This window comes from Haemaphysalis longicornis, unplaced genomic scaffold (assembly GCF_048455015.1).
Source record: "Haemaphysalis longicornis isolate Haplotype H1 unplaced genomic scaffold, Haemaphysalis longicornis Haplotype H1 scaffold_5, whole genome shotgun sequence".
Taxonomy (NCBI): Eukaryota; Metazoa; Arthropoda; class Arachnida; order Ixodida; family Ixodidae; genus Haemaphysalis; species Haemaphysalis longicornis.
Genome location: NW_027526385.1, coordinates 89,793,369 through 89,820,542, shown reverse-complemented (window position 1 = coordinate 89,820,542; position 27,174 = coordinate 89,793,369). Strand labels below are relative to the sequence as shown.

The 27,174-nt window shown below is 45.6% G+C and overlaps 1 protein-coding gene and 1 non-coding gene across 2 annotated transcripts in view; one reads left to right on the top strand and one right to left on the bottom strand.

Moving 5' to 3' along the window:
• Positions 1-16,713: 16,713 nt before the first annotated feature.
• Positions 16,714-16,786, bottom strand: Trnat-cgu (transfer RNA threonine (anticodon CGU)). Its single transcript has one exon. It is a non-coding gene; the product is annotated as a tRNA-Thr (tRNA).
• A 7,834-nt stretch (positions 16,787-24,620) lies between these two features.
• The window catches only part of LOC144138557 (uncharacterized), a 76,384-nt gene continuing 73,830 nt past the window's right edge, over positions 24,621-27,174 (top strand). Inside the window, exon 1 of the mRNA XM_077670903.1 lies at positions 24,621-25,081. Coding sequence (XP_077527029.1) covers positions 24,994-25,081 — 88 coding nt within the window. The 5' untranslated portion in view covers positions 24,621-24,993. The remainder of the gene's footprint in view (positions 25,082-27,174) is intronic.

The window sequence follows — 27,174 nt, the reverse complement described above, 5'->3', positions numbered from 1 at the left end:
GAGACGATATCACTGCGTGCATGCTGCTTGACAGTTTATTTTCTTGAAATATTCATCTGGTCCCTCGCAATAATCGCAACTCATGGGATCCCTGTCTTCACTTTCTAGGACAGGAAAGTAATTTGCTTCCCAACAACGCCGCTCTATCCTGCCGCTTGCTTTTTCTCCGGAAAAGTGGCTTTTCCTCAGTAACTATTGCGCTGCGCCGAAGCACCCTTTACAGGAAAGTATGTCTAGTTGGGTTTTGCTCGAGCTAATGCGGGACACTATATTGTCACGGTGAACTGAAGACATAATGTTATTGCATGCCTTTCTTGTTCAAAATATTAAAATAAAATAAAATGAATGAATGAATGAATGAATGAATGAATGAATGAATGAATGAATGAATGAATGAATGAACGAACATGTTTTAAAGGGGCCATGCAGACAAAATTCAAGTTTGCTTTATTCCAAAGATTTCGTGTTTTATAGTGCCCCCAGCGCTTGTACGACAGCAAACGATGCCGTATTCACTGAGAAATCAATCAATTTAGGTTAAAATTTTGATTTTCCCGCCAAATCATGTGTTTTTGTGACGCCTGGCATGAAGTCACAAGGGTGGGTATTCAAACGAACTTCCAGTGCTTCATTAGGCTCTGCAGCCTTGCTTACCGTTAGTCCTCCCAGATGGCGCTACTTTGCTCATCCAAGGACAGTTGTCCGCCGTTGCTTTGTTTTTGACCGTATTTGCCCCCGGCTTGTTTTACTTACGGTATAAAGTAATCGTTTAGTAAAACATGGGGCATGCTCGAAAAACAGGCTCACGTAAGACAACGTCGCTTACGCCAATCGGCCAGTGTCGTGTAAGACAACTCCAAAGCGGCGGACTGCTGGGCAGCTAAAACAAGCATTGTGCGCCCAGTACCAACAGCAGTGCGCATCGGTACTTCTATGTTCACGTGTATTTTCGTAACTTTCGTTGTTTACCACATCATTCTTGCTGCTGTAAAATGAATATGCATTACATTTAAGCGCAAATAGCTCGTTCGGCAGGCTTATAAACCCTGCCTGCCGGCCTAAGCCAATCGCACAGCTGGGCGTATATGACATCATAGGTTCTGTTGCGAGAAATGAGCTAGTGGGTCGCATGGCCATTCCTTTTTTCCTAATTAAATAGTTTATTTTAGCGAAGTGTGCATTAAAAGTGGTGTCAGGATGATTCTAACTAGGCAATCTTTCGAATGAACCAAACGCGTTTTGTCTGCATGGTCCCTTTAAGGCTTTTGCGCTCGAACGACGTTGAATGTGATGCTTGCGTGGATCCTTCTTTTATGGCGACTCCAATTGTGACGCCGCCCAAACCACAAGCGAACATAATAATGCCCCGTGTTGCGAAAGTGCATGCAAACAGAACGAATATATTTGGAAACGCAATAAAAGGGGACGTCAAAGGGATGAAATGGCGTTGCGGCTGGTGGTTTTAGGTTACTCGCTCTGTGGCCTCATGTTGCAAGCGCCCGCATTTGCTAATGATCTCAACCGGTCGGGTCCCTGTAGACACACGCCGCGTAGGGTGCGGCACGAGTCAGCGTTTCGCAGTCGCTTTTGTTGCGTGACCGTTATCTTCTCACGCAGTGAGAGCAATCGTCTGCAGACGCGCACAAAATGTACAGAGAAGTCGTGGGTGATGAAACCGTGCCTGCCGCAACAACTTCTTAGTCCCGGTGCGGTCTGAGCGTCGACAGACAATCAGGCAAACACCACCAGCTTGCGTCTAGCATCTATGAAGACGGCACATGTTCTGAGTTCCATTCGTGCTTGCTGCTGATCCCAGAACGACAGACTTGCGGGGACGCGATTCGAGAAACGCTGCGTTCGAAGGCTGTGCAGAAGACATAAAAAAAAAGGACTCATGCCTCAACGGAGCAGTTCATGTTTCTGTCTCGCGGTCGGAGTATCTCTCGACGAAGAGAAATAATGCGCTTGTAACTGTATATATGCATGAGGGAAGCTGCATGAACGCGACCCGAAACTTTTCTCCTCTGAACGCTCTTTCCGTATTGTATCAAAGTTGGAGAGCAGAATAGAACAGTAAATGTAAAAGGCGGTGCACGAATACGAGGTCGTGCGTGGGATTTGCTCGGGATTTCACGAGACGCGACTCGGGTTCCCTCGAGAGCAGAAGCGCGTTTCCAATCAGTCGGTTCGGATGAAGCGCGTGGGTAGCAGAAAGAGCAGAAACCGAATACCCGACCGGCAGCGTGAATAGAGTAGGGAGAGTTAGGAGAGAGGAGGGTTGCTCCGGCCCTTATAAAGGGCAGAGTAGCGACAACTCCAGCTGTTCTTGCCACACGCTCATTCGGGATGCTGTTTGTGACAGAGATGCCAGATACGAATGCCAAGTTCATTTGACTGCTCTTTTCAAGTTCCGTCCTTAGTGCGAATGCAGTGTGGCGAGCGCTGGTGGAGGCTCGGCTTCATCCTTTCGGAAAAGTTGCCTCCTTCCTACGATGAATTCAGTAGGGATAACGACACCTAAACCGTACGCAGAAGCATTCGATTGGAGGTGGAGGGGAGGTTGTTGAGAGGGGGAAGATTTGGGTTGTGCAGATGGGGATGTTCTGGAAAAAGGCGATGGCAGCGGTGCACAAGAACGTCATTCCAGCAAAGCTCAAACCGCAGAAGGTAAAGAGCGCAGCGGTGTGTAAATGTAAAGCTCTAGAACTTAATAATAAGCTTGAGAAATGAACCAAGGGAAGTAAAGGGACCTGCCTGTCAATGTTTTTTTTCTCCCAAGACTCATAAAGAAGGGTTTGCGTTCCGATGCATTGTTAGTGAAAAGTGAAGTTGGCAACGGGAACTAAGCAGGTACCTACATAAACATTTGAATACGCTAAACACCAATGATTCGTTTGCCGCCTAGAATTTGCCTGAAGCAATAGACTACTTACAAACCAAAAATGGTGATGTAGGTGGATTGTTTTCTGTGGATATAGAAGAATGGTTCTTTTCGATTCCACATAGTGAATTACTGATATGCGTACAAGAATGTATTGAGGAGAATGGCGCAGTAAGGTTTCAAAATGATACGGGTATTTCCGTTAATGATTTTATGGCCCTCTTCAAGTTCTACCTTTCCGTCACGGTCGTAAAGCATGACGATAGGCTGTACATATAGAAAATAGGTATCTGTATCAGTTCAAGCGTTGCCCCAGCTCTATTAACTATTTTTCATTCGCGGTTCGCCCTTGATTTAATAAATGAAGTGAACAATGACGTGAACAATGAATCTTAACATGCTTAGACGACTACTTCATTGTGCTGAAAAGGTGGGAAGGTTTGAGCTACCAAGAAAGTGTTGCAGAGGTGTTAGTGTATTTCAGGAATTGGGGCGGCAGCTTGAAGTTTACGCACGAAATGCAAGAAGGGCAGAACCCTCTGTTTTTAGACATTGACTTCGCAGTAGAAAAAACATGTGTGTTGGATGTTTTTTGCCCGCGTGACCAAAGGGCTCCTGCCTTTTGAATCAGCTCATTCAAAAAGTTTAAAACGTGCGATTGCCTTGATGTGCTTATAGTCATCAGTAAAGATGGTCGTGGTTCGTTTCCCCGAAGTCCGGTGTCGATCAGGAACCCAATCGCCCGGGCTCCGGTTGATTTGGCAGGAGGCTGGCAGGGCGATGGTGTTGAAGTTCTTGCAGATGGCGGTCGAATTGACGAATTCAAGGCGTTGGTAGTTCGAGAAGGGAAACGAAGAGTTTATATACTGCTATTTATAGTAGGATAACTGGGTACATGAGTAATAAAAGAAAAAAACTTCAAACTTCAGCTAGACGCTAGCTCCAAGTGCGCACAAATCACTTGAACTTATCAACTTCGCCTAACTCTCCTATCCTCGAAGCGTACACAAACCGCTCGAGAAACGACGGCCGAGACCCTGTCTCGCCGCAGGATCCGTCTAGTTGCCCGGTACGGCGCTGTATCCTAAATTTCCGACGCGATCCTAACCTCTAGCCTAGGGGGCTCACAAATCCCAACCTAGCTTTAACGGTCGAGACTCGTTGTCCCGCCGGGAACTGCCCAGCTAAGCGCTCAGACAAGAACGATTTCTAACGGCCAAGTTCGGCCTTATAACCCCTCGAGATCACGCTCTCTCGGAACGCTCCTGTACCATTCGTACACGTGCAAGGGAGTGCCCAAATTCACGTAGACAGCTGTCACTCAGCGCGGTACGGAATATTCAATGAGTCGCCGCCATCTTTGGGTCAACGGCACGCACGCGGGCGAGCAAACGCGCGCGACCCCGAGGGGTGAGGGCGAAGGGCGGCGACTGTGCACCGTGCCGTCTGGACCGCGTTAACAATGGAGGCTCGCGCAGCGCACGCTCCGACGTCGGCAATCACACCTCCCCGGCGCACCACGCCGGTGATTCTCGGAACCCAGCGGCGCCGTCTGCGTTTTCAATGCGGGATTATCCCCGTGGTATTGGGTCGGCCAGACAATCCGTCTCCCGTGCGTGCCGTAACGAATTGGCGACGGCTGCCGCGTAGAGTCCACAGTGTTGAGCCACCAGACAGAGTGGCGAGTTCTCACGCGCAGCCTGCGTGCCTGGCCACTGACCTCATAAGTGGACCTTACAGTAATCTATTATAAAGTCCTGTACCCATCATATGCAAACCAGTTTGGACGCCCAGGTCTCCAGACTGTTGGATGCCGGGTACCCTCATTAGCTACTGTCGGCGGCATCAGAGGTGTTGCTTCGAAAACTTAGGCGCAAGCGCGTCAATCCTCAGGTGACAGCCGAAAACGAAACGACACCTGAGGTGGTGCCCCATTACCATAAAGTAGCTCACAACCTTAAGTGGGTTCGAACCATAAAGTAGCTCACAACCTTAAGGGGGTTAGGAAATATCGGATGCCCATTGTGTTTTCCGCACCATGCAAGCTAGGTGAGTTGTGCAACCGTATCAGCGGGAAAAAGAAGCCTAGTCCATGAGAGTAGAAACGCGTCATGAAGTACGTGAAATGCACAGTTGGTATTTTATGCCAGATACCGCTCACATCTGACAAGGTATATACAGTTGAACCTCGTTATAACGAACACTGGTATAGCGAATCATCGGCTATGGCGAACTAAATACGAACTTTGGTTGGCTACGCTTCATCTCCCGGCGGAACATCAGCATTTGCTTCGTCATTTTTTCCTAACGCTATTACTCTATGGAACGCTTTACCCGCCGACATCGTCACATGCACCAATAACAAGCAATTTAGAGATAAGCTTGAAAAGACGTTCGCATAATGCATTAACGATGTAATTCTACTGTTCTGTCTTGATGGTCCTATTGATGCTTCAACTGCTTTTTTCTTTTTGAATTCTGTTTGCTGACTTTACTGTTACCTTTGTACATTTTTTTGTAATTTTTACTTAAGGTATTCTTTGTTTGTATTTTCCTGCCTTCATGTTCACCTTCTTGTTTTTTTTTTGTTCGTTCAATTGTACTCCTGCAAACCCTGTTATCCCCCCCCCCCTTATGTAATGCCTCCGGGCCCTTAAGGGTATAATAAATGAAATGAAATGAAATGAAATGAAATGAAATTTCAACTACACTTATTCTTTTACAACGAAAGTGAAGCTGTGAGAGCCACGTGCACTATCGGATATAACGAAGTAATATTTGACCCGTAGGCTCAGGGGCCAGTTGGAAAAACTCCCGGCTTCCGAAACTACACAAGTAGAAAAGGCCCCTTTGTTCGTTGACACTGTGGAAAACTTCATCCTGCTCAGTGCCGTGAAAAGTTACCAGACAGAGATCACATCCTCTCTCGAAAAAATTGGAACGCAGGCCTGTTTTGTCAAATGAACTTTGTTCTGCTGTAATTTACCGTTTCATGTTCTGGTTCATTGAGTTTGAAATTCCACAAGGAGAAAGAAAAGGGTTACCTTGTCTATATAGTAGGTTCCAAGATAAAAAATAATGCATTTTTGTATCGAGGAGTTTTGCGGGAGCCAGGTTACCGATTGTTTCGAACCTGATTTTTAGCTCTACTGTCGGATAACGAATGTCGGATATGACGAACTAAATTACTGTCCCCATACTATACTTCGTGAGAACGAGGTTCGACTGCATTGGGCAAAGTGGACGTTGCACAAACCATCGCCTCCGAGAACACGATTTATCAATCTACGACGGCATTGGATCACACTTTCCCATTCATTGCCGTGATTGTGGTTGTACGCCGCGCCTCAAAGAAACTATTATCATTAACAGAAACCGTGACGCTGTGGCGCGTGAGCTTTCAGAAGCGTACTCCATTCAGAAAAATCCCGAGGGGTGCATCAGTGAACCGTCGTTAACGCTTTTTAGCAATAAATTCTGTTTTATTCGATAGCATGCAATAGGAGGACTCTGAGTATTGTGGTGTTAATCGCTTTTACTATTCGCTTTTATGTTCTACATGTTTTTTATGCACAGTAATCCCGCGTTATAACAAAATCGCTTTACTCGAAATACCGCTTTATGCGAAATTTATTCTGGTGCCAACCCAAAGCCATGCATTTTAGGCCGCATTACTCGAAGCACACGAAGAGCTTGATCCGCTTAGATCGAAGTGGCGAGCGCAGCCGTCACCGAGCGACGGCAACCCAGCGGCGAGTCAGGCTGTCAACATGGGGGGTCAACGCAAACTGGTGTTTCACCGGCGATTTTCTCGAGCCGGTCGTGCTCGATTCGCGCCATCAGACTTTAGACAAACGGTCCAAATGCGTGGTAGTGTCATTAAATTTTGTTCATAGGCATTCAACAATGGCGTGGTCGTGATGGTGCACAAACACGGGCCCTCGAACTGTAGACTTATCCGTGTCGTTAACAACGGGGCGCCGAAAAACTATTGTTTTGCAAACTTCAAGGCTGCACACCTGGAGAACAAATTGCCCAGTGATCATGAAAAGCCCCTAGTGCCAAACCCGGTCGGCCTTCACGATTGCGCTGTGTACGTACCCACAATGAGCGGTTAGTCGTTTTCTGAGCTCAACAATAGCAACCTGAGACCCGAGCCATGGCATCTGCGGCGCTTTCCAGCGCCAAACTCTCGTAGCGTTCCGTGACTTTCAAAGAGCCAAAATTTCTGGATAATAGGTAAAAGGTGACTTCGAGACGTTTGCGATGGGTGACGCTGCGGCTCACATGGTCGCCCCAGCGAGGGATGTAGACATTATTGGCACTGTACTGTTGGTGGCCCTGACGAGGACGAAGAGCCGGCGGACGAAAATCCAGGTGAAGCGCTAACTTGTGAAGGTGAAGGCACAGACGCGGGAGTACCTACGCCTACCGCAGAACAAAGATGAATGCATGCGCGGCGACCACAGCTTCATGCAAGGCTCAGTCAAATTGGAGCAGGTGTTCCTCGCACCCGGCAAGAACTTGAAGCAACCAAAGCTCACTGCCTTTTTCCCCACATGAATAAAGTTTTGTTCAACTGAACACGTTGTGTTCTGATTCCTCGCAGTTGTGGGGCAACTGAAGCTCAAATTGCTCAGCTTTTCTTGAGTGGTCACTTATATCGAAATAACGCTTATAACAAAATTTTTCGCCGTCCCGCTGGCTTCGTTATAACGAGGGATTACTGTATATGTACAAGCCTGTTTAAGGCGACTTCTTTTCCTTCAAATAAATAGTTGTGAGTTGCGCATTGTTTCTCACTCACTCAGTACGTACAGTTCGCGCGATATTTTTTGTAAGGCATAATGCACCAACTGGTCCAGCATCCCATTTTACTGAAGTATCTTACTCGTGCTCCTGCTTTTTGAGAGTAGCTATAACACTGTTTGTTTCTCTTTAATGCTCGTCGTATTCGTGCCTCTAACCCTGATTGGTTGCTTATAAAGGCTTAAGATCAGACAATCAACAGGAGTTTCAGACAGTCAGTAAGGCAATATTCGGGCTTCGCTAGTACGCGCTAGCTTTTTGATGAATAACTGCAGTTGTCTGCCGTTTTGGGTATTTTAGCTAACCTTTTTTAAAGTAGCAATCCTCTTTTTGTTCATGCATATTAAGCAGCATTATCTGCTTGAACTGTACATGGTGTGTGACCTGATCGGACCTTAGGCGGCGTCATGCATGAGAACCTAATTCTTGCTGGCCCATTGATTCGCGGTCCCCCTTCCAGGCTTCAGCCACCGAAATGCATAGCTCGCGTGAATGACTGTCAAGCACAATTTTGTCTTACGATTAGACATCCCCCTGAAAAAACGAAAGGAATCAATCACAAATAGGTAATCATAAAAAAACTACAATCCTTTCCCAAATAAATTTGGGAGGAGCGCGAAACCGACGATTTTTGGCGCACTAAGTAAATGCATATACGAATGATTTAAAAGTATAGCGATAAGTGATTTATGAGATAAAGATATACTATTTTGCTCCTTCTTCATGATAGATGCATGTATTGTCTTATCGGGAACCGTTCCTTCTTCGCGATTTTCTACTGACCATTTTAACAAAATACAACTCCGATTTCTGAATGAGATTCAGAAAAGGATTTTATTAGGCAATGGATAGATTACAAAATTTTTGCATACAGAAGGAGGTCCCATAGTCAGGGACTGAAACGGGACCTCCTATAGTAGTGAACATAAGAAATATATTTGAAGCATCTTGTGTCGTCTTAGCGAGTAATTTTCATGCATTTTGTTTCGGGATGCTTTTGATATCCCCAGAGTTAGAGCCGTTTTATGCAATCATGTTCCCTCCGTAGATGGCCGTGCTCCACTGCAGCACAGGCAATGTGGAGAAGACAGCTTACAAAAATTACGCTTACAAGGTATTTTAAAAGTTGGCTTCACCTCTAAACACAAATACATTGCTGGGAAGACATTTTTCTGGGAGCAAGTCTAAGCCGTCTTATATCAAAATATGTAGGCTCAAGGATATTTAATTTTTTTTAACACGCAAGTGTTTTATTCCCGGATACACAAAGATTTCGCTGATGTCATACCCGCCACGGAAGTGACGCCAGTACAACGAAGCAATTGGCCTGTAAAGGGTGCACTCTTGCACACAAAGTCTGCTTGCGGGGAAGCAACCTTTAGTACTAAAGAGTACGTTATACTTTGGGTTGTTCGTTTTCGGGTTTTATATTTTAACAGGAACGTATTTATGCCGGTATACCCCAATATTTCACTGACGTCATATCCGTCACAGAAATGACGCCAGTACACCTTTGCTGAAGCGACCCGGCAGCAGGGCGTCGCTCGCAAAGCACATCAAGAAGACAGCCGCCTACCGGCAAATCATGCTCAGCTGCACATTTCGCTGCACATTTCACTTTCGTGTTTTGCCGATTCCTCTGACAGAGAAATAAACCACAGTTTTTACAAGAGCTTGACGGTCGGTCAACCAGTCTAAGGGGAAACGCAGTCAGATTTTTCAACAGGACGGCTTCAGTACCACTAAGAAAGTTAACGAAATTTAGTGTCCTTCCGCTCTGCGAAGCAGGATGACCAGCAAAGCTGTGGTGCCGAGTCTCAACGTGAGCGACCATATGCTTTTACCGGGGCGCAGGTCAAGGAGGACACAAAACAAAAAATTACACCATCTTCCCGTAGGGGAACCCTGAGTAGTATGCGAAGCAGCCATGGGGTCGACTGAAGTTCCCATTAGTTTTCAGTTCGTCGTTTCCGTTGACGCTCAGCTTCACGTGCCTTCGTTGTATCAGTAGCTTCTTGACGTAGTTTGAATGAGTGAAGGACATAAGGCGCGTTCGTAGCACAAGCACCCGTTTCGATTTGTAGCGCAGTGGCAAGAGTGCCACGTACCTCCTGTTGCGGCCAGAGAGTCGTGGGATCGAAACCGGGCACCACCTAACTATTCTTTTAATAGTGTACTGCGCTGACGTCAACCCAAACGCTGAGAGGGCTGAAGAGACGCGCATGCGCAGTAGAGTGCGTACGGCGGACAACGACAACGAGGGAGGGAGGGACACAGCCCCGAGCATGAGATGCTTCGCATCTAAAAACATATTTGCTTGAAATTTGTGATTGAGCATACTTCCTAGTTAATGGACGGAGTAGAGTTTTATTCCAGCGAAAAAACATGGGCTGTCCGTTTACCTCCCGTAGAAGCCCATGTGCTGACAGCAGACGGGAATTCGCCACTATTTACAGCCTCGCTGTGAAGTATGCAATTTCTAAACGTAAATGAAATTTCGCGTAATGGTAGAGCCGTCTTAGCGGCTAATTGTCAGATAATTGATTTTGGAATCGTTTCAATAAAACGGGAGTTATAGCCGTTTTCTGTAATCATCCTCCCTCCGTAGACGGACATGCCTCGCTGTGCAACAGTGTGAAAAAGCCAGCTTACAGTTAAAGGGCATAGCTAGCTATGCCCTTTAACTGTAAGCTGGCTTCACCACTAAGCACACATTGCATTGATGGGAAGACATTTCTTCAGGGGCAACATAAGCGGTGTTATAGCAAAATATGAAGGCTTTAGAACTTTTTTAATATTGTTTATAATTTTTTCCTTGCGCTGAAGGTGTGGAACATAGTTTTACGATTCCAGGGATTTCAAATAGCGCTACGATCACGTGGTATTCTTGTCTACATCGTTCTGTAGCCGAGAAGGTTCTAGTGGTCGGATCCTAGCCATAGAAAGCTTAGGTGTAAAAAATCAGTTTGACGGGCGGGGGGCAGAGCGTTTGTGTTATTCGAAAATTTTTGATACTTTTTGAGGGAATTTCCTCTACCAGCAATGTACAAAAAAGGCACTTTACAAAGAAGACAGTTTACAACAAAGAACTTTTCAGACTTTTGGTGAGATTTCCAGCTCCGAGATTACCGTGGATACTCCTAGCGACACCTCCAGTCTGTCTGTCTGTCTGTCTGTCTGTCTGTCTGTCTGTCTGTCTGTCTGTCTGTCTGTCTGTTTTTCTTTCTGTTTTTCTTTCTGTTTTTCTTTCTTCCTTTCTTTCTTTCTTTCTTTCTTTCTTTCTTTCTTTCTTTCTTTCTTTCTTTCTTTCTTTCTTTCTTTCTTTCTTTCTGCGATTCGTCGAAGTGGCTGGGGCTCGCTTCAACGCTGGTTATAAACGCTATAACATACCGGAATCTGCCGAACCTATATTGCGAAGAGAAGAATGCACATTCCTCCCGGAACTAGAATTTGCCACAGTAACGTCACATATCCCGTAGTATTTGATGGCGGTTGCCATCGCCCCGCATTCAGCTCAGCCTCGCTGGCGGAAATAGCGCGGCTGAGGGCGCGGCCAACCGGAAGCGGAAGCTGCGCGGAAGTGGCCTCTGCAGAGCCACGGCGGCTCCGCTGACTGGCGTGTGCAATGTCGAGCGCAATATAGCGGGTGGCGGCGGCGGCGGCTGGTGAGTATCAGCGAAGTGGCGGCCCGGCCTCAATTGGACGCGGCCCAGTCGATACTCGCGAACCGCAGTGTAGAAATATCCGGCGACGGAAGCCAATATATCCCTGCGGGCCAGACGGCGCGCTTTATAAGAGAGAGTGTCGTCGGGGGCCGGCTCGGTCGGCAGGATGTTTCGCGGAAGGGAAATGGAGCCCTAATGGGAAGTTGAAGCCGGAAGAACCTGCCTCTGCCCTGTTGGCCTATTGGCTGGAGTAAGGTGGCTCGGAGAAAGGGAGCGGAGTAGGAATGGAGAGATGAACAGAAAGGAGAGGCAGACACATGGACGAATGGCGGGACAGACAGATCGGTGGTCAGACAAATAAGCAAGCAGGCAGGCGGGCAAACGGGCAAGCAGAGAGGCAGCCATACGGATAGATAGAATATCACCATCATAATCATCAGCCTATCTACGCCCACTGCAGGGCAAAGGCCTCTCCCATTATTCTCCAATTATCCCGTTCCTGTGCTCCACTGTGTTACCCCTAACGACCCTAAATGATAGAATATATATATATATATATATATATATATATATATATATATATATATATATATATATATATATATATATATATATACACATCAGTGTGTCAAACCGAAAGAATACCGGTTCGGTTATGGTTCTGGTTCAGGCGACATCATTCCGTTCCGGTTCAGTTCCGGTTCGACAAAATCACGAACCGAACCGGTTCGCGAACCGGTTGGATAAGTTGAATTATCGCTGAAATTAGAAAAAAAAAACATTTAGCAGTTTAAAACGACCGTCAAATGAAAATACAAACAAAAATTCAAAATGCTGCTGTTCCCCAAGGACACTGGCGCAATTGCAAAGCAATCTTTAAACAATTACGAGATATTAGAAAAACAGACGAAGTGGCGACGATTTACCACATACTTTATCGCCCAGACTTTATGTTGCCCTAGCGACTATTCATAAAGCCATCGCCAAGAGATATGACAGTGGGATATATTTTCTGCGCTATCTTTCTTTGTTGAAATCGCAATCGTCGCTATGGAATCGCCTATCACGCTAACCTTGAAGCCTTAAATTTGAGCGGGCGTACGGGCGCGTTCAAATACCAGCGCTCAATACCAATGGCGCACATTTTTTATATTTGTAACAAAACATAAAAATCCTACAACAGGCACATAAATACTACCAATGAATTAGATTATTTGGTCACCCTCAATAGTTTGTTAGCTGTCACCTTATCGAATGTTTTAGTCACACTTTTGTTAAAAGTAAGCTTTAGTTAACGCTCAGTCACGGCATTATTGCTCTGACCACTGCAATTCTTTTTGCGACAGCTATACCGGATGTGTGCATTGCAATCCGTATGTCATCGTACCGCCTGACCGCCGGCAATCGTTCCGTGTGCTACAATGCGGAATCTTATAACAGATTATGCTGTTACAAAATGAAAGGGAAATTTGACGCGCGGAGCATGAGATGGGACTTTTTTTGGGTAGACGCTCTTTAATTCGCGCACAGCAGTACTCCCCTCCGGAACGAGTAGCAGTAGAAGTAATGTAGCCAGTTGGGCAGGCAGTACAAGTGCACCATCGAAAAAAAGCAGACCTGAAAGAGACAAAACTGCCGAACAAGCAGAAAAGACGATAGCTGGGCGGATGGGGCAAAGTTAGGTACCGGTCTGCCTTTCTGCACGTGTCGTCTGCTTTATTACTGTTTCTGCTTCTAAGACAAAGTCTAGGGCTGCAGTTTCTTGCCAAGGGATTAAGCGCGCACCTTCACAGTTTTCCCTGACAAATTTGTTATTATTTGTATCTGTAACAAAACGGAACTTGTCCACTCTATCCTCTAAAACTGACCACGGAACTGATTTCCTTCGCATTGATGACGTTTGGTTGTGAATCCACGTTTTGGTGCTGTTTTTTACTTGTTTGCGTTTACTTACGTTTTGCGTAATATTTTCAAGCAACGTGATTCGCCTTTTCGTTTTTGTTGTATTTCGTGTAAACAAATTACAAAAAAAAAAAACTGGCGCATATAATGCCCCGTGCTATATCTCTGCTCCGAGAGAGAGAGAGATCAAACTTTATTTAAAGCGGCCCATGCCCGGGCTGCCGAAAATGTGGTTCTGGTTGGCCTGGAAGACGTTCAGGTGGGAATTCCGCAGGTGTCAGGGCACCGCACGTGGGCAATGTGTCGGGCGAGGCGAGGCCAAAGGATGGTGCGAAGATCAGGCGGAGGAGCAGCCCAGTTTTCCCATGCGTATGGAATGTGGGATGGTAAAAGGTGTGGATGAAGAAAGTGAGGTGATCGCCTGGCGCGAGGACAAGTCCAGTAGGTGTGTTTAACGTCGGGGTAGGCACCACACACCTGACAGTGGGGCGTGCCATCTCGGGTCATGATATAGTGAAGAACGAGGTCACAAGGAAGGGAGAGAGTCTGAGCCTGGCGGATGTAAGTGCCTTCGCGGTGTGAGGTCAGAAGTGGGTGGAGGAAGATTACGGCGGGATCTGCGAAGGTCGTTCAGCTGTTGCCTCCGGGCCTTGCGATGGGCGGCGCGTTCTTTCTTGGGGCTGTAGTCCTGGGGCCAGGGTTGAGGGTCACTCGGGTTTCGATTTGCACGAGCAAGGGCATGAGCCCTTTCATTCCCTACAATTCCCTGGTGTCCGGGGACCCATTCTAGAAATACGTGCAGGTGACTGTGGGCTGCCATGTAGCATGTCAGCTCGTGATGAAAGTGCGCAGGTAAGGAGTTGCGAATTCTCTGAGGGCAGATTGACTATCCTTGCGGATGGTAATTTGGTCAGTTGAATGGGTTTGCAGCATGATTGAATCGGCAATGGCTTGAATTTCAGCAGCAGTAGAAGAAGGTACATTACAGTGTTGACGGATGGTTTCTTCACGTGGACCTACCGTGACAGTTGTGGCCATGTTGTCGGTAAACGTGGCGTCTGTGTAATATGTGTCATGTGATGGGCTGGAGAGATGGAGGGCTCTACTTCGGCGCCTGCCGGAGTCTGAAGACGGGTCCATGTGGCGTGGGATGGGCTTGACCGTTATTCTAGGAATTGTGTCCCATGGTGGAGGTTCTTTTGGTAGAGGAGATAAGTGAGATGTCGCAAACCCTATATCAGCCAGGATGGTGCGACCTTGGGTTGACGTCGTGGCGCAGCTTATGTTGCAGGCCGGCAGACTTATTTTAACCAGCTGGTGATGTTAAACTTGGATCAAAATCTTGATACACGGGCGTTCTCGATTCCCATCTACTTCAGAAAAACGGTCGTGGGGAAGGGAGATCGAGGCCACTTGTGGTCAGCAGCAAACGGCTTAGCTACTGAGCATCTCCTGCGGTCACACTGGTCAAGTATTAACAATTTGCAGGTGTCGGACCTTTTAAACAAATTATGAAATACAAAACGTTTGCACACGTCGGGTGTGGGCTTTCTCTGTTGCTCAGTGGAGCACTCCTGCAGCCTGATTGCTCCAATAAAGTCGCAGCTAGGGAAGGGCAAAGTCGTTTTATATCCCCTGAAAGCTGCCGAGAAGGAAATTTTATTTGGTCAGCTTGCACTACGCTGGCGCTTCCAGCAGCAACAGACCATTGCTACATTGGTGCACATTAATTTTCCCTGTTGTTACATAGAGCGTGGTAGTGTTCAGTTGTCTGGAGGGGAAAGTGCGTGAGCGGGTACGAAGTGGATGGTACGTGAAAGAAAAAAAGGCCTGAATTGCATTGATTGTGCAATATCAACAACGGAGGGTCGTTTCTGCATGAACCGGTAACCGTTATTTCTTTTTTCGGTTAAGTTCCGGTTCGACACCCTAATATATATATATATATATATATATATATATATATATATATATATATATATATATATATATACATATTCAACAAATTCAACTCCATGGAACCTGCTGGAATTAATGCGTCTAAGGGCAACTTGGAATCCTTGCGATATTCACCGGGAATACAGCATTAGGCATTTTCGTGCATATATATCTCATCCAAAGACTATGACCGTTCACTCTGCTCTGTACCTGGTCACCTAATTTCTCTTTTTTTTCATTCCTTAGCGTCTAGCTTAATACTCGCCCTCATCCCTCCAACCTTTGCTTTTGGAATTCAATTTTATTTATTTAATTTCTCTCTTTTTTTTTACTTCGCGTGGTCTTGTGCCCCGTACGTCACTCTAACTTTATCTTTTCGTTTTTGAGTTTCAGGACAGGCCTGTTCCAGGAATGTTGCCGTCGGTGACACGTGCCATTTCAGTTGCCGGGTCATTGCTTTTTCTTTTGTGTGTGGGTTTATGTGGTTTCCCTCCCTGTCTTTTTTTTCTCCTTTTTTTCTTTTTTACTTGACCTAGTTAGTTTCCCCCCGTCTCTATATTTTCTTTTGACCTGAGGCTTGCAGACAGTTTCTGATAAGGACCCCACCCTCACCGCCTGGTCTGCTTCCGGCGGTTCTGAGATCCTTTCCCTATACCCCGCGGCGGGTCAATAAACACCCTCTCATCCTTTCTCTCCAAAAATTCCACGAATATCAACCACCAGCTGACTTCCGTGTGACCTACTTCGCGGCTTAAACTAGACAACCTTCTTGGCCCCTCAATCTCTCCCCCGACACACTCCCAAACCAATCAGCTTGCTCAATTTCACTGCCAGCTTTCCCTCTCCTTTCACCTGGGGTCCTACCCCTATATAAACCGTGCCTGCCAGGCGAGAGATTGCCCTGAGGAAAGCAAGTTCTCTTTGCTGAAACGTAGGCCACAATCGTGCTTTTACCTTGTTCGAAGTTTTTCTTCTCTTGTATATATATATATATATATATATATATATATATATATATATATATATATATATATATATATATATATATATATATATATATATATTCTGGAGGTCGTGGGTTCGGATCCCACCCGGCGGCGGCGGGCATTTTTTCACCACTTTCTTTTCGACTAAAAAAATTCTTCATCTCTTTCTATGACCCAGCATAACCTCCCCTTTGCTTTCCGAGGTTTTCTTGACTGCCAACCCTTATTTTCTGTCTTATTTCACGGAGCCCCTCATTTCCCATTTTCTGATTCGCTATATATATATATATATATATATATATATATATATATATATATATATATATATATATAGAGAGAGAGAGAGAGAGAGAGAGAGAGAGAGAGAGAGAGAGAGCGAATCAGAATGGGAAATGAGGGGCTCGTTGAATTAAGACAGAAATAATGGTTGGCAGTCAAGCAAGAAAACCTGGGAAAGCAAACTGGAGAATGTGGTAGGTGATTGAAACAGATAAAGAATTTGGAAAGACAGAAAGAAAGTGGAGAAAAAGTGCCCGCCGGGTGGGATTCGAACCCACGACCTCCAGAATACGCGTCTGGTGCGATGACCACTACGCTACCGGCGGGGCTATTTTCCCCTCCACTTTCTGGGGTATTTATGTTAACGTATTTTTGTTTCTGCGCTTTGGGGGTGGTAGCCAGCTCCACTCCGACTACTCGGGGTGAAAGGGACCTTCTTTTTAACCCCCGGGCCGTCACTCGAGTGTCAACGACATGTCGACAGTAGTCGACCAGCGTTGAACCCTCTTAAGCTCCCTATGGCACCAAGACTGCCAGAACAGAGGCCCTCGCTATGCATGTAGCGAATCAGAATAGGAAATGAGGGGCTCGTTGAATTAAGACAGAAATAAGGGTAGGCAGTCGGCAAAGCCAAGGAAACCAAAGGGGAAAATGGGGTAGATCAGATACATTTTCTGAAAGAAAGTGGAGAAAAAATGTCCGCCGGGTGGGGTCCGAACCCACGACCTCCAGAATACGCGTCTGGTGCGCCACCCCGAGCAGTCGGAGTGGCGCTAGCTCGACCTCCAAACACAGGCAAAAATTGCCTTGAGTTAAATAACCAAAAAAGTGGAGGGGAAAATAGCCCCGCCAATAGAGTAGTGGTCATCGCACCAGGCGCGTATTCTGGAGGTCGTGGATTCGCATCCCACCCGACAGGCATTTTTTTCTACATTCTCTTTCCTTCTTTCTTTCTTTCTTTCTTTCTTTCTTTCTTTCTTTCTTTCTTCCTTTCCTTTCTTTAAAAAATATATCTGATCTTCCACATTTTCGTCTTTGGGTTTCCTTAGCTTTCTTGACTGCCTACCCTTAATTATATATATTTATATATATATATATATATATATATATATATATATATATATATATATATATATATATATAGAGAGAGAGAGAGAGAGAGAGAGAGAGAGAAGTAGAAATGGAGAGATAAGCTGACATACAGACAAGCAGATAAGCGAATGGATGTACGGATAGACGAGTGGATGGGCCGGCCAACGGAGAAACGGGCTGACAGACGGACAGATAAGGGTATCAAAAAAAAAAAACATTATGTACCCAGAGCTGCACTGAGTGAGAGGCAACAAGGAAAAATAAGCAAAAAAAAGGAGAACGGAGGAAAGAGAAAGTTAATAATGCCATAGAGGAGTCTCGTAATGGATAAATTTAACCGGCAAGCGCCTACTCTAGGTGGAAACTCTGTAAGCTCGTTATCCGTTACATAAAAGGCACTGAATAATCTTATTGTAACGATGGTACTGAAAAAGGTCAACTGTAAATACACTACTTTCCACGAGGGCTTCCATGAATGCGGGTCAGCTTCTAGTGGGCGTAATACAATGATTTTGTAACGTCGTTTAGCTACAAAGTGTAATATATATATATATATATATATATATATATATATATATATATATATATATATATATATATATATATATATATATATATATATATGTTGTATAAGTGCAGCGTCATTGTCGTCACTAAACAATGGGAAATAAGTGCATCCATTGCTTGGGTACTGCAGTCTTGACGCCTTTTGTGCCTATTAATTGGGCTGCCGTTTTTGTAGACGGGGTCCTTTGGTTGTGGGGTATGTTGGCGTAGGTGTGCCAATTTTCAGCATTTGGGCATTCTCGGAGCATGTGTCTGAACCACGACAATGTAATTAATTATTCTACAGGGCTTTTTAGCATCCATGTTTAATTGGTTAGGTTGTGCATTTATATTATCGCTGACATTTGTACTATTCGCAACAAGTTTGAACTCAGTTTTGCTGCACTAGCAAAATTAATTTCTGAAAACTCAACCATAAGAAAACTCAGACCCGCATATTGTGTTATTTATACACCATGCGCCCGAGTATATTTTGCGTTGAATAAAATCTCCTTATGATGGTTGATGATTATGAAGACAAATCCACTTATTTTCGAGCTGGGATGTTTGCTTGCTTTGTAATTACGCAGTGCGACCAAATATTATCAATGGGTCTTCCCTGAATATGCTTGTGCGTGTCACTACCACCGCCACTGTGGACTGCCGTTTCCCTTATACTACTTTTAGCTGCTTTTATGACGGGTTTCTCCCACCAATCTGTACAGGAAGCTTGGAGAAAGTTTTCACATTAAATTCATTTATAGGCTGTTACTAACAACGACGTCTTCTTTGCTTGACGTTCGGCGTCCCCAAGGGCTTCCCTTTCTCTCCTCCCCTCTTTTTTATAGGCGTGACGCAGTCTTTATCGGCGTTCCCAAGGGCTTCCCTTTCTCTCCTCCCCTCTCTTTTATAGGTGTGACGCAGCCTTTATCGGCGTTCCCAAGGGCTTCACTTTCTCTGCTCTCCTCTTTTTTATAGGCGTGACGCAATTTATTTTCTGCCTCACACGAAGTGGGTGCGTTACGGACTTTAATCCGGACTTTAATCCGGACCAGACGGGCTCGAGAACGAGAGATATAGAGATTAAAAATTGCCGAGATGATCACACGTGGTCATTCAGCGCCGGCCTTGCCTTGCAGATTCTCTCTCCCCCGGCAAAAATGATAATAAATGACCATAAATTATTACTGTAATTATGATTAATCATGGCCAGTGTCGCCAGCCGTCACAAGGCTTAAAGGGGCCATAAAGACAAAAAATTAAAAGATTGTTTTGTCCCGATAACAATGACACCAATTTTATAGCAAACTCCGAACAAATAATGGAGATACCAAAGAAAACGCGTGAAGCAGTGTCAAATCCTTAGCTACTTTCCGGGGACATTTCTATGACGTCACAGAATCTTGTTTGTGCGATTGGCGGCCTCCAAGACACATGACTGGGCGATTGCAGCGGGGCCTCTAGTTCCGTTTGTTCACATCACTTGAATGCTAAGGGCAGTTAGCACAGTGATAATTATGTTTTAGTTCTGGACCATATGACGTCACTTCTGACCATTACACGTCACTGTGGCGCGAAATTTGAAAGTCTTTCAATACTTCTTGCGCGTCTTCGATTAAAGAAACGTCTTTCCCGACAGGAATGGAGCTGAGTCAGGTACTGAAGCCTAGTTATTTCAAATTAGGCAAGGTTGTTTTAGGGGCGAAGCCCCTTGGGAGCTGGGGCTGTTAACGTCTCGTGTCATCGTCGTCGTAATCGTCGTCTCTTGTAGTCACGGTACTAAAACACCGGGAAACTCGTTTACGCCTCGCGGTGGAACGTAACACGTACTAAAAAAAAAAAAAAAAACACCGGAACACTCGTTTACGCCTCGCGCTAGGGAGCATCGTACTTCAAAGACACGGGATTTTTACAGCAAAGGTGTATACTTCTACCGCCCAACGGTTTCATCCCCGTTGGAAAAAACGCCGAGGCGCCAAAAATACACTTATACGCTGCATGCTACGCACCTCCCCACGTTTCACGTTAGTGGAGATGGCCCGGGATTTTTTTTGTCTTCGTGGCTCCTTTAACCGCCACCTTACAATCAGATATTTCTCTGGTGCAGTCATGGTGTGAAAAGTGGCTAATGTCTCTTAATATTCAGAAAACATGTGTCCTGTCCATTCACCGTCGCCCGGCTTACTCACCCGCTAAATACTCTATATTTAATTATGAAATTACACCAGTTAGTTCATGTAAATACCTTGGCATTACCATAACTTCAGATCTCACCTGGCCATCCCATGTCATGAATATTATCAATGACGCTAACCGTGTACTTGGCTATCTTCGAAGAAACTTGCGACTCGCTCCGCCTTCCGTTAAACTTCTTACTTATCTAACACTTGTCCGCCCAAAACTGGAATACGCATGTGCCGTTTGGGATCCCCATCAAATCACTCTTACTAACACACTTGAATCGATCCAGAACCGTGCAGCCAGATTTATTTACTCAGATTACTCCTATCTAACCAGCGTAACCGAACTCAAATCTCGAGCTAATCTTGCTGACCTAGTGTCGCGGCGCAAAATCCACAGACTATGCCTTTTTCATCGCTTTTATCATTCCATACACCTAAACCAGGCTTTCATTCCTGCTCATTGCCTTTCATGCATAGGTCGGCGAACTCACTCGTGAGTACACTCATTTGTACTCATTTGTACTCAAACTCACGAGTGAGTACGATGATGAGTGATCACACACCCAGAAAAAAACAGTGAGTACGATGACGAGTGAGTACAGGGGTAAGTCCACTACTCGTGAGTACAGTACTCATGAGTACACTACTCATGAGTATGAGTACTCATGAGTACAGTATTCATGAGTATGAGTACTCATGAGTTTGAGTACTCATGAGTATGAGTACTCATGAGTACACACTATTCATGAGTACACAGTACTCATGAGTACACAGCACTCATGAGTACAATACTCATGAATACTGTTTTTACGAGTGCTTGCACTCTTGAGTATATGGACTCCTGAGTTCAGTAGTACAAACAGTAGTGCAAACAAGAAAACGGACGACAAAAGCTGCCACAAGAAGACACGCAGAAAAACGCAGTTTACGGCCTCGGCTGCACCGACAAGCCCCGAGCTCCCCTGAGCCCGACCCGGCCTGAGAACAAGAGGAGACGCCAGACGCAACGCGAGAGCTTACGTTCCGTTTCGCTTTCTCACATGTACTTGCCTTCGCGCAGTGAGTCGCCCAGCGACAGTGCACCGCGTCAGACGTTTTCTTCATCTGTCCTGATTTATATGTAACCTGTGTTTTTCTAATCAATTAAACAATTTATTTTTTCTACTTAGTTTTTCATTCGAGCTACGACCTAGCTAACAGTGCAGATAAGTTGATTATTCGTGAGTAATACAAATTGAGTACTCATGAGTACAGATTGAGTACTCATGAGTGCAGAATGAGTAGTACTCATGAGTGCAGAATGAGTAGTACTCATGAGTAGTACTCATGAGCAGTAGTACTCATTGAGTACCCATGAGTACAGATTCAGTACTCATGAGTACAGATTGAGTACGAATACTCGTGAGGACAAATGAGTTTGAGTACAAGTGAGTACGATTACAAATGAGTATTTGATGAGTGAGTACGAGTGATTTTGTGAACAGACGAACTTTTTGAGTCTGAGTTTGATGGAGTACAGCGTGAATGAAAAAACATGTGATTGAGTTTGAGTGAGTTCTTTCTGTTTTGCCGACCTATGCTTTCATGTCGACTAAGCCATTCGAAAGCTGTTTATCCTGCTCGTACTCATACTGCCGCACACCATTCTTCATTTTTTCTTCAAACATCTAGGGACTGGAATGATCTGCCTTCTGACGCCGTGCACTACTCCTGCATCACTCATTTCAAAGAAGCCATCGCACAAATCACCCTTCAGTGACTTGTTTACCCCCTCATGTAACGCCCTTAACGGGGCGGCCTTTGAGGTATAATAAATAAAATAAAATAAACTGCTTTCTGATGGAGGCGAAAGGCAGACACCCGTGTGTTCGAGGTTTCGGCAGGCGTTAAATTTCCCCAGGCGGTCAAAATGAATCCGGAGTTCTCCACTACGGCGCGCCTCTTCGCATGTGAAGCGTCGGAGCGTTAAACCCTACAATCAATCAATCCTTTAACTCCAGACAAGTCAAGCTTTGTCATCCAATTCAATCTTTGCGTGAGCCTTCTTTAATTTCATTTCATTTCACTTTATTTCAAATTCCAACATGATAGTACAAAAAACTGCTTGGACCCATAATAGCCAAAGGCTAGTATAGGGTCCAATTTTGCGATACAAGGCATTGTAACAGGATACAAAATACAAGATGCGATAACATTGCGAATATAGAAAAGAATTAAGATTAGAGAATTGTACAAACATTAAGATTCACACACTCAAACATGGGTAGGATAACAGAAACATGCAATTTTTATACACAGACAAAAGAAAGGTCTTTCGTACAGTTTTCACCGAGACAGTTCGCAGCAACAATTGCCATACGACACAATCGGGCCAATTGCTTTCTTCCGGAAACAGAGGTCTAAATTAAGCACGACTCTGTTTTCTATTTAAGTATGCGTATAGGAATGACTTCTTCGGAGCAACTCGCGATGATAATTGGACTTTTAACTCTCAGGAATTCGGGCAATTTATCCGCGTCTAACTTTGCCCGCGCCGCATCATGACGTTCGACATGAATATGAAATTCTCAGGACATATTTATAGAAAGCTGTAATATGATTACGGTCTTGCGATGGCAGGAAAAAGAGTGACCCCGTACACCTTTCAATCCATTAAGCCTTTTATGCGTTCGCGGAACGTCTCGTCGCGGGTAATAAATGGTCCACTGGGAAATGCGAAATGAAATTTTCGCTCAACTTTGGAAATACGCCTCCCCATTCTTCCCTCGTTCACGAGCGGGCCTCTACACGTCCCCTACGAAAGACGAGTGAAATGAATAATTTTTAGTACTGCGGCCGGCTTCGTGATAAATGGCTTTGTTGAATGAAATGGGGCGTCGCGCTTTGAACCCTTGCTGTCCCGTCTTCTTCCATCTCAACGCTGCAGCGATATCATCCAGAGATAAATCGTACATTTATTGGGTTTTTGGCTCGTGTCTGAATTCACGATGATGATGATGATGCTGATTGTGTTTAATGTCGCAGTGGCTTCTAGGCCAAAGAGCGCCAAAACAAGAGTGTGTTAATGGCGCAGATGAGTTATATGCTGCATGTTTTCGTTAAAAGATGGCTATGTAAAATTGGTGTGTAGAGCCAATGGTTGTCAGTAAAAAATTAATAAAACGACTTGAGATGTGTCCGAATTCACAGCACAAAGCCTAACTGTCACTTTTCCTGCAGAAATAAAGAAAGAACGTTTTTATACCCTAATGGTGAAAATCTTTCCCTCAGATCAAACAGTTGTATTTATCAACTGATATGGTATTTAACGTGAGTAGTCGTTTGAATGCGTATAGTTTTGATGTGCGCCACGTTACGTCACACTCAAAGGTATTTAGGGTAATAGAACTATTTCTATAGTTAGTCTTATTTTTGCGACTACGCCCACTGTTTGTGCTACTTACATCGATGTCCATGGAAAGTTTCCTGGGAAACCTAATGATTTTTCGTTTGCTCGCAGGTCCGGGGTTAGGAGGTAAAGTTCAGTCAAACGCAAATATCAAACATGCCAATGGCTTCCAGTTGTTTTTTATATTTTGGGCATGTTATCATTATCAGCATTCCCAGTTAACATATTTGCCATTTCTCTTTGTGTTTCTTGCGCCAGTACAGATGAGATCCGGCTGTTCCTGGGCGTGCAAGTAAACAATTCGCTCATTTATGTATCTGGTCGTTCCTCGAACGCTCAAATTCCATTGAGACAAGCCCACTGCCGCCAGCTGTGTACGCGCGTCTAACAGCGCTGGCAGCCTCTCGCGGGCCTCGGGGATATGACGAGAAGAGGGGGGAGCGGGTTTGCTACGAAGAGACGTGTTGAGAAGCCGAAAAAAAAAGGGGAGAAAGGAGTTAGCAGTCCTCGAAACAGAACGACCTCGGAGCGGGAAAAGCAGCGGCGTTAGCGCTGCCCCCTGGGTACGAGCGGCGGCAAACTCGGAAACCTAATTTGCGACGTGGCGCCACCTCAGTGTCAGAAAGAGAGGCGCTGGCGCTCGAGGGATCGGAAACAGAAAGGGAGAGTTAGGGAGAGTTAGCGAGAAAGAGGGAGAGGGAGTGATGGGGGGAGGGTGTGAACCGCTGCCCGGATTCCCCAAGAGCATCCGAGCCCGAGCGGGGAGAGAACGTCGCAAAAGTGGATGCTGGCTTTCCCCGTGTTAGGGAGAAAGAGGGAAGGGGGACGTCGCTCTTGAGGGATGCGGGTCGGCGGACAAAGGGAGAGGGGGAAAAACTGGGGAGTGTGGAAAGCGCCGGCGCGCGCTGTTTCGGGCCGAAGAAATACGGCGCCGCGTCAGTCGAGCGCCAACTTTTCACCGGGTGAGCACGGGGAGTGATAACGAGGCGTTTCTCGCGGCTTCGCAGTTGGTGCTGCTGCAATGTGTCGACGTTGCATCACGCCGCCCCTTGGTCGGCTCCCCCACCGTCGTGCGCGGCTAGCGCATCTAGCGCCGTCGACGTGTCTTTGCGCTGCGGTATCGTTAGCTCCCTACTGACTCACTCTTTTTGGTGACCTTCTTTTTTACGTTGCTTTCACGTAGGATAGGTTGAATCTAGCGGGACAGCCTGGAGGAAAGTTTGTGAAACGGCAGAGGCCCAAGAAGAAGAGGAGTAGGAGTTTTCTTTCTCTTCGGACGCGCGTAGCGGGTTTAGCGACGAAGCTACTAGAGATTGCCGATCGTATGCGGTCCTTCTGGGTCTTCTGGAGACGGAGGCACAAAGTGGGAGAAAGGTTGTGCGACGAAGACGTGCATGAACTTTGCGAGAATGGTGAGTGAATCGTTTAAAAATCGCGCATAATTTTTTTTGTGTTGGGGTAAAAAACATGTAGCACGTGGTGAAGCTTGGTGGGGTAGCGATTGCATTGCCGCAACAAATAACGAAGCGCACGAGCGAAGAGATAGATTTTATTGCCTTGCGCACCTTGGCAATTATGTCTTTGTGTGCAATTGAATGCCTTTTTGGCTGGTATTACGCGCTGGTAATGCGCAAATTTAGCCGTACGGCTCGGGAAACTTATAACGCCTAACTGTGCAGCGACGTCAACGGCTTCCAATTGTGTGGATTTCAAAGCCTGTTTGGTGTTCTAGTGGATATCGAACAGTTTACACACCAGTTGGGCGCTTGAAGAAAATCTCAAGTGCCATAAATTATTGTCTGAAGAAAGCAAAACAGAAATGCCTCGCGTGAGTTGTAGGAGCATTTGCCGCTCATGAGTTATCATGCGCGCAATGTTTTCATTGTAGTCATGGCGTATCAACCGGTATCCCAGCAAATCTCGGCATCTTGTCGTTGATTAATACATGGTAATTTTTTACGTCAGTTGTCAGCTTTGACGACCTGCAACCCCCGCATTTATTGGTTTAGTTTTTGGCGAGAATTTTGAGGAAGAAGCCCGTCATATTCGCCGACCTTCAGAACATCTTTGACTTCAGCGCCGCAGACAAAAGTGGGACTTGGAGACAGCGATGTTGGGGCTAGTCAGACGAAAAATCCCGGGCCATCTTCACTAACCTGAAAACTGGGGAGGGGCGAAGCATGCAGCGCATAAATGTATTCTTGGCGCCTTGATGTTTTTGCCAACGGAGATGAAAGCATTTGGGGGTAGAGGTGTACAGATTTGCTGTAACACTCTCGTCTTTGAAGCACGAAGCTCTCTAGCGCAACGCATTAACGTGCCTCCTGGTGTTTTTTTAGAACGCGTTATGTTCTGGCGCGAGTCGTAAACGAGTTTCTCGGCCCGGGATTTTTAAAGACGATAGTCTTTCTTGGGCTACTTAAACCCAGAAATTTTGGCCTGTCTGTATGTCTGTCTGTCCGTCTGTCTGTCTGTGACTCGATTCAGCCACCCGGCCAAAGCAAAAGAAGGCCTGCGCAATAGTCTTATATAGTCACAGCTAAATCTACCCATCTTGGTCCGGTGTAATGTTCATACTTGTCAACATTGTTGAAGAAGGACAAGACATTACGCAATTATGAGACAACAAATCAATACAGAAGTGATATTTGCAGTGTTCCTTTATAAAAATTCAAACATGCTTGACTTTTGCGAAAAAAAATACTTCATCAACTGCAGAAAAAGAATTCACTCCGCCGTCGCCTGCTGTCGCCCGCGCCACTATAGCTTCTGGCGTCATTTTAAGAAATCAACCGCTAACAGTTACGCAAGGTTCCACTAGATAGTTTCCACGTTCTGCTTGCAACGCCCGTGGAGTAGGGAAACGCGGTTCTATAAACGTTGAAGTAAGGCGCCTCGATTAACGCGCGTCTTCGCCGTACGGCAGCGTTCGCATCGAGACACCCAGTTTGGAGCAGTGGAACGCGCAAAATTTAAAACGATTTAAGCAAAGATTTGGCGTCTTTAACTTGGGAGGAGCGCGACGTAAGAGGAACAACATGAGATGTGAGCGGTAAAGCGAAGGGAGGCATTTACTTCGCAAAAGCCGATAAAGACTATCGTCTTTTGACGACATTTGCAACGAAAGGAGAGATACGCGGCAATTTTTTTCGTTTGACCGTCGACGACGGTCGTGCTTACGAAATAGACGGGAGAGCGAGAAAGAACTTTTATTTGCCCAGTTTGTTGAGGAGGGCTGGCCCTTCACCCTAGACATCGGCCAGAAACCCTTGGGTCCTAGCAGCGTCTTCGGCTAACTAGATGACCCAGAGTTGATCCGCCGGGCCTGAGCTGATAGCAGTACGGTCTTCCACTGCTCATCACTACTATACACACTTTTTTTTTCTCTAACAAGTTTGAAAATGGTCCCCATAATTAACCAGTTTGCTCGAAATGCATACCAAAGTGATTCACGTTTTTTTTACCTTGAAAGTGGTGCCTGTTATAAGGAACTAACCTGCTCAAG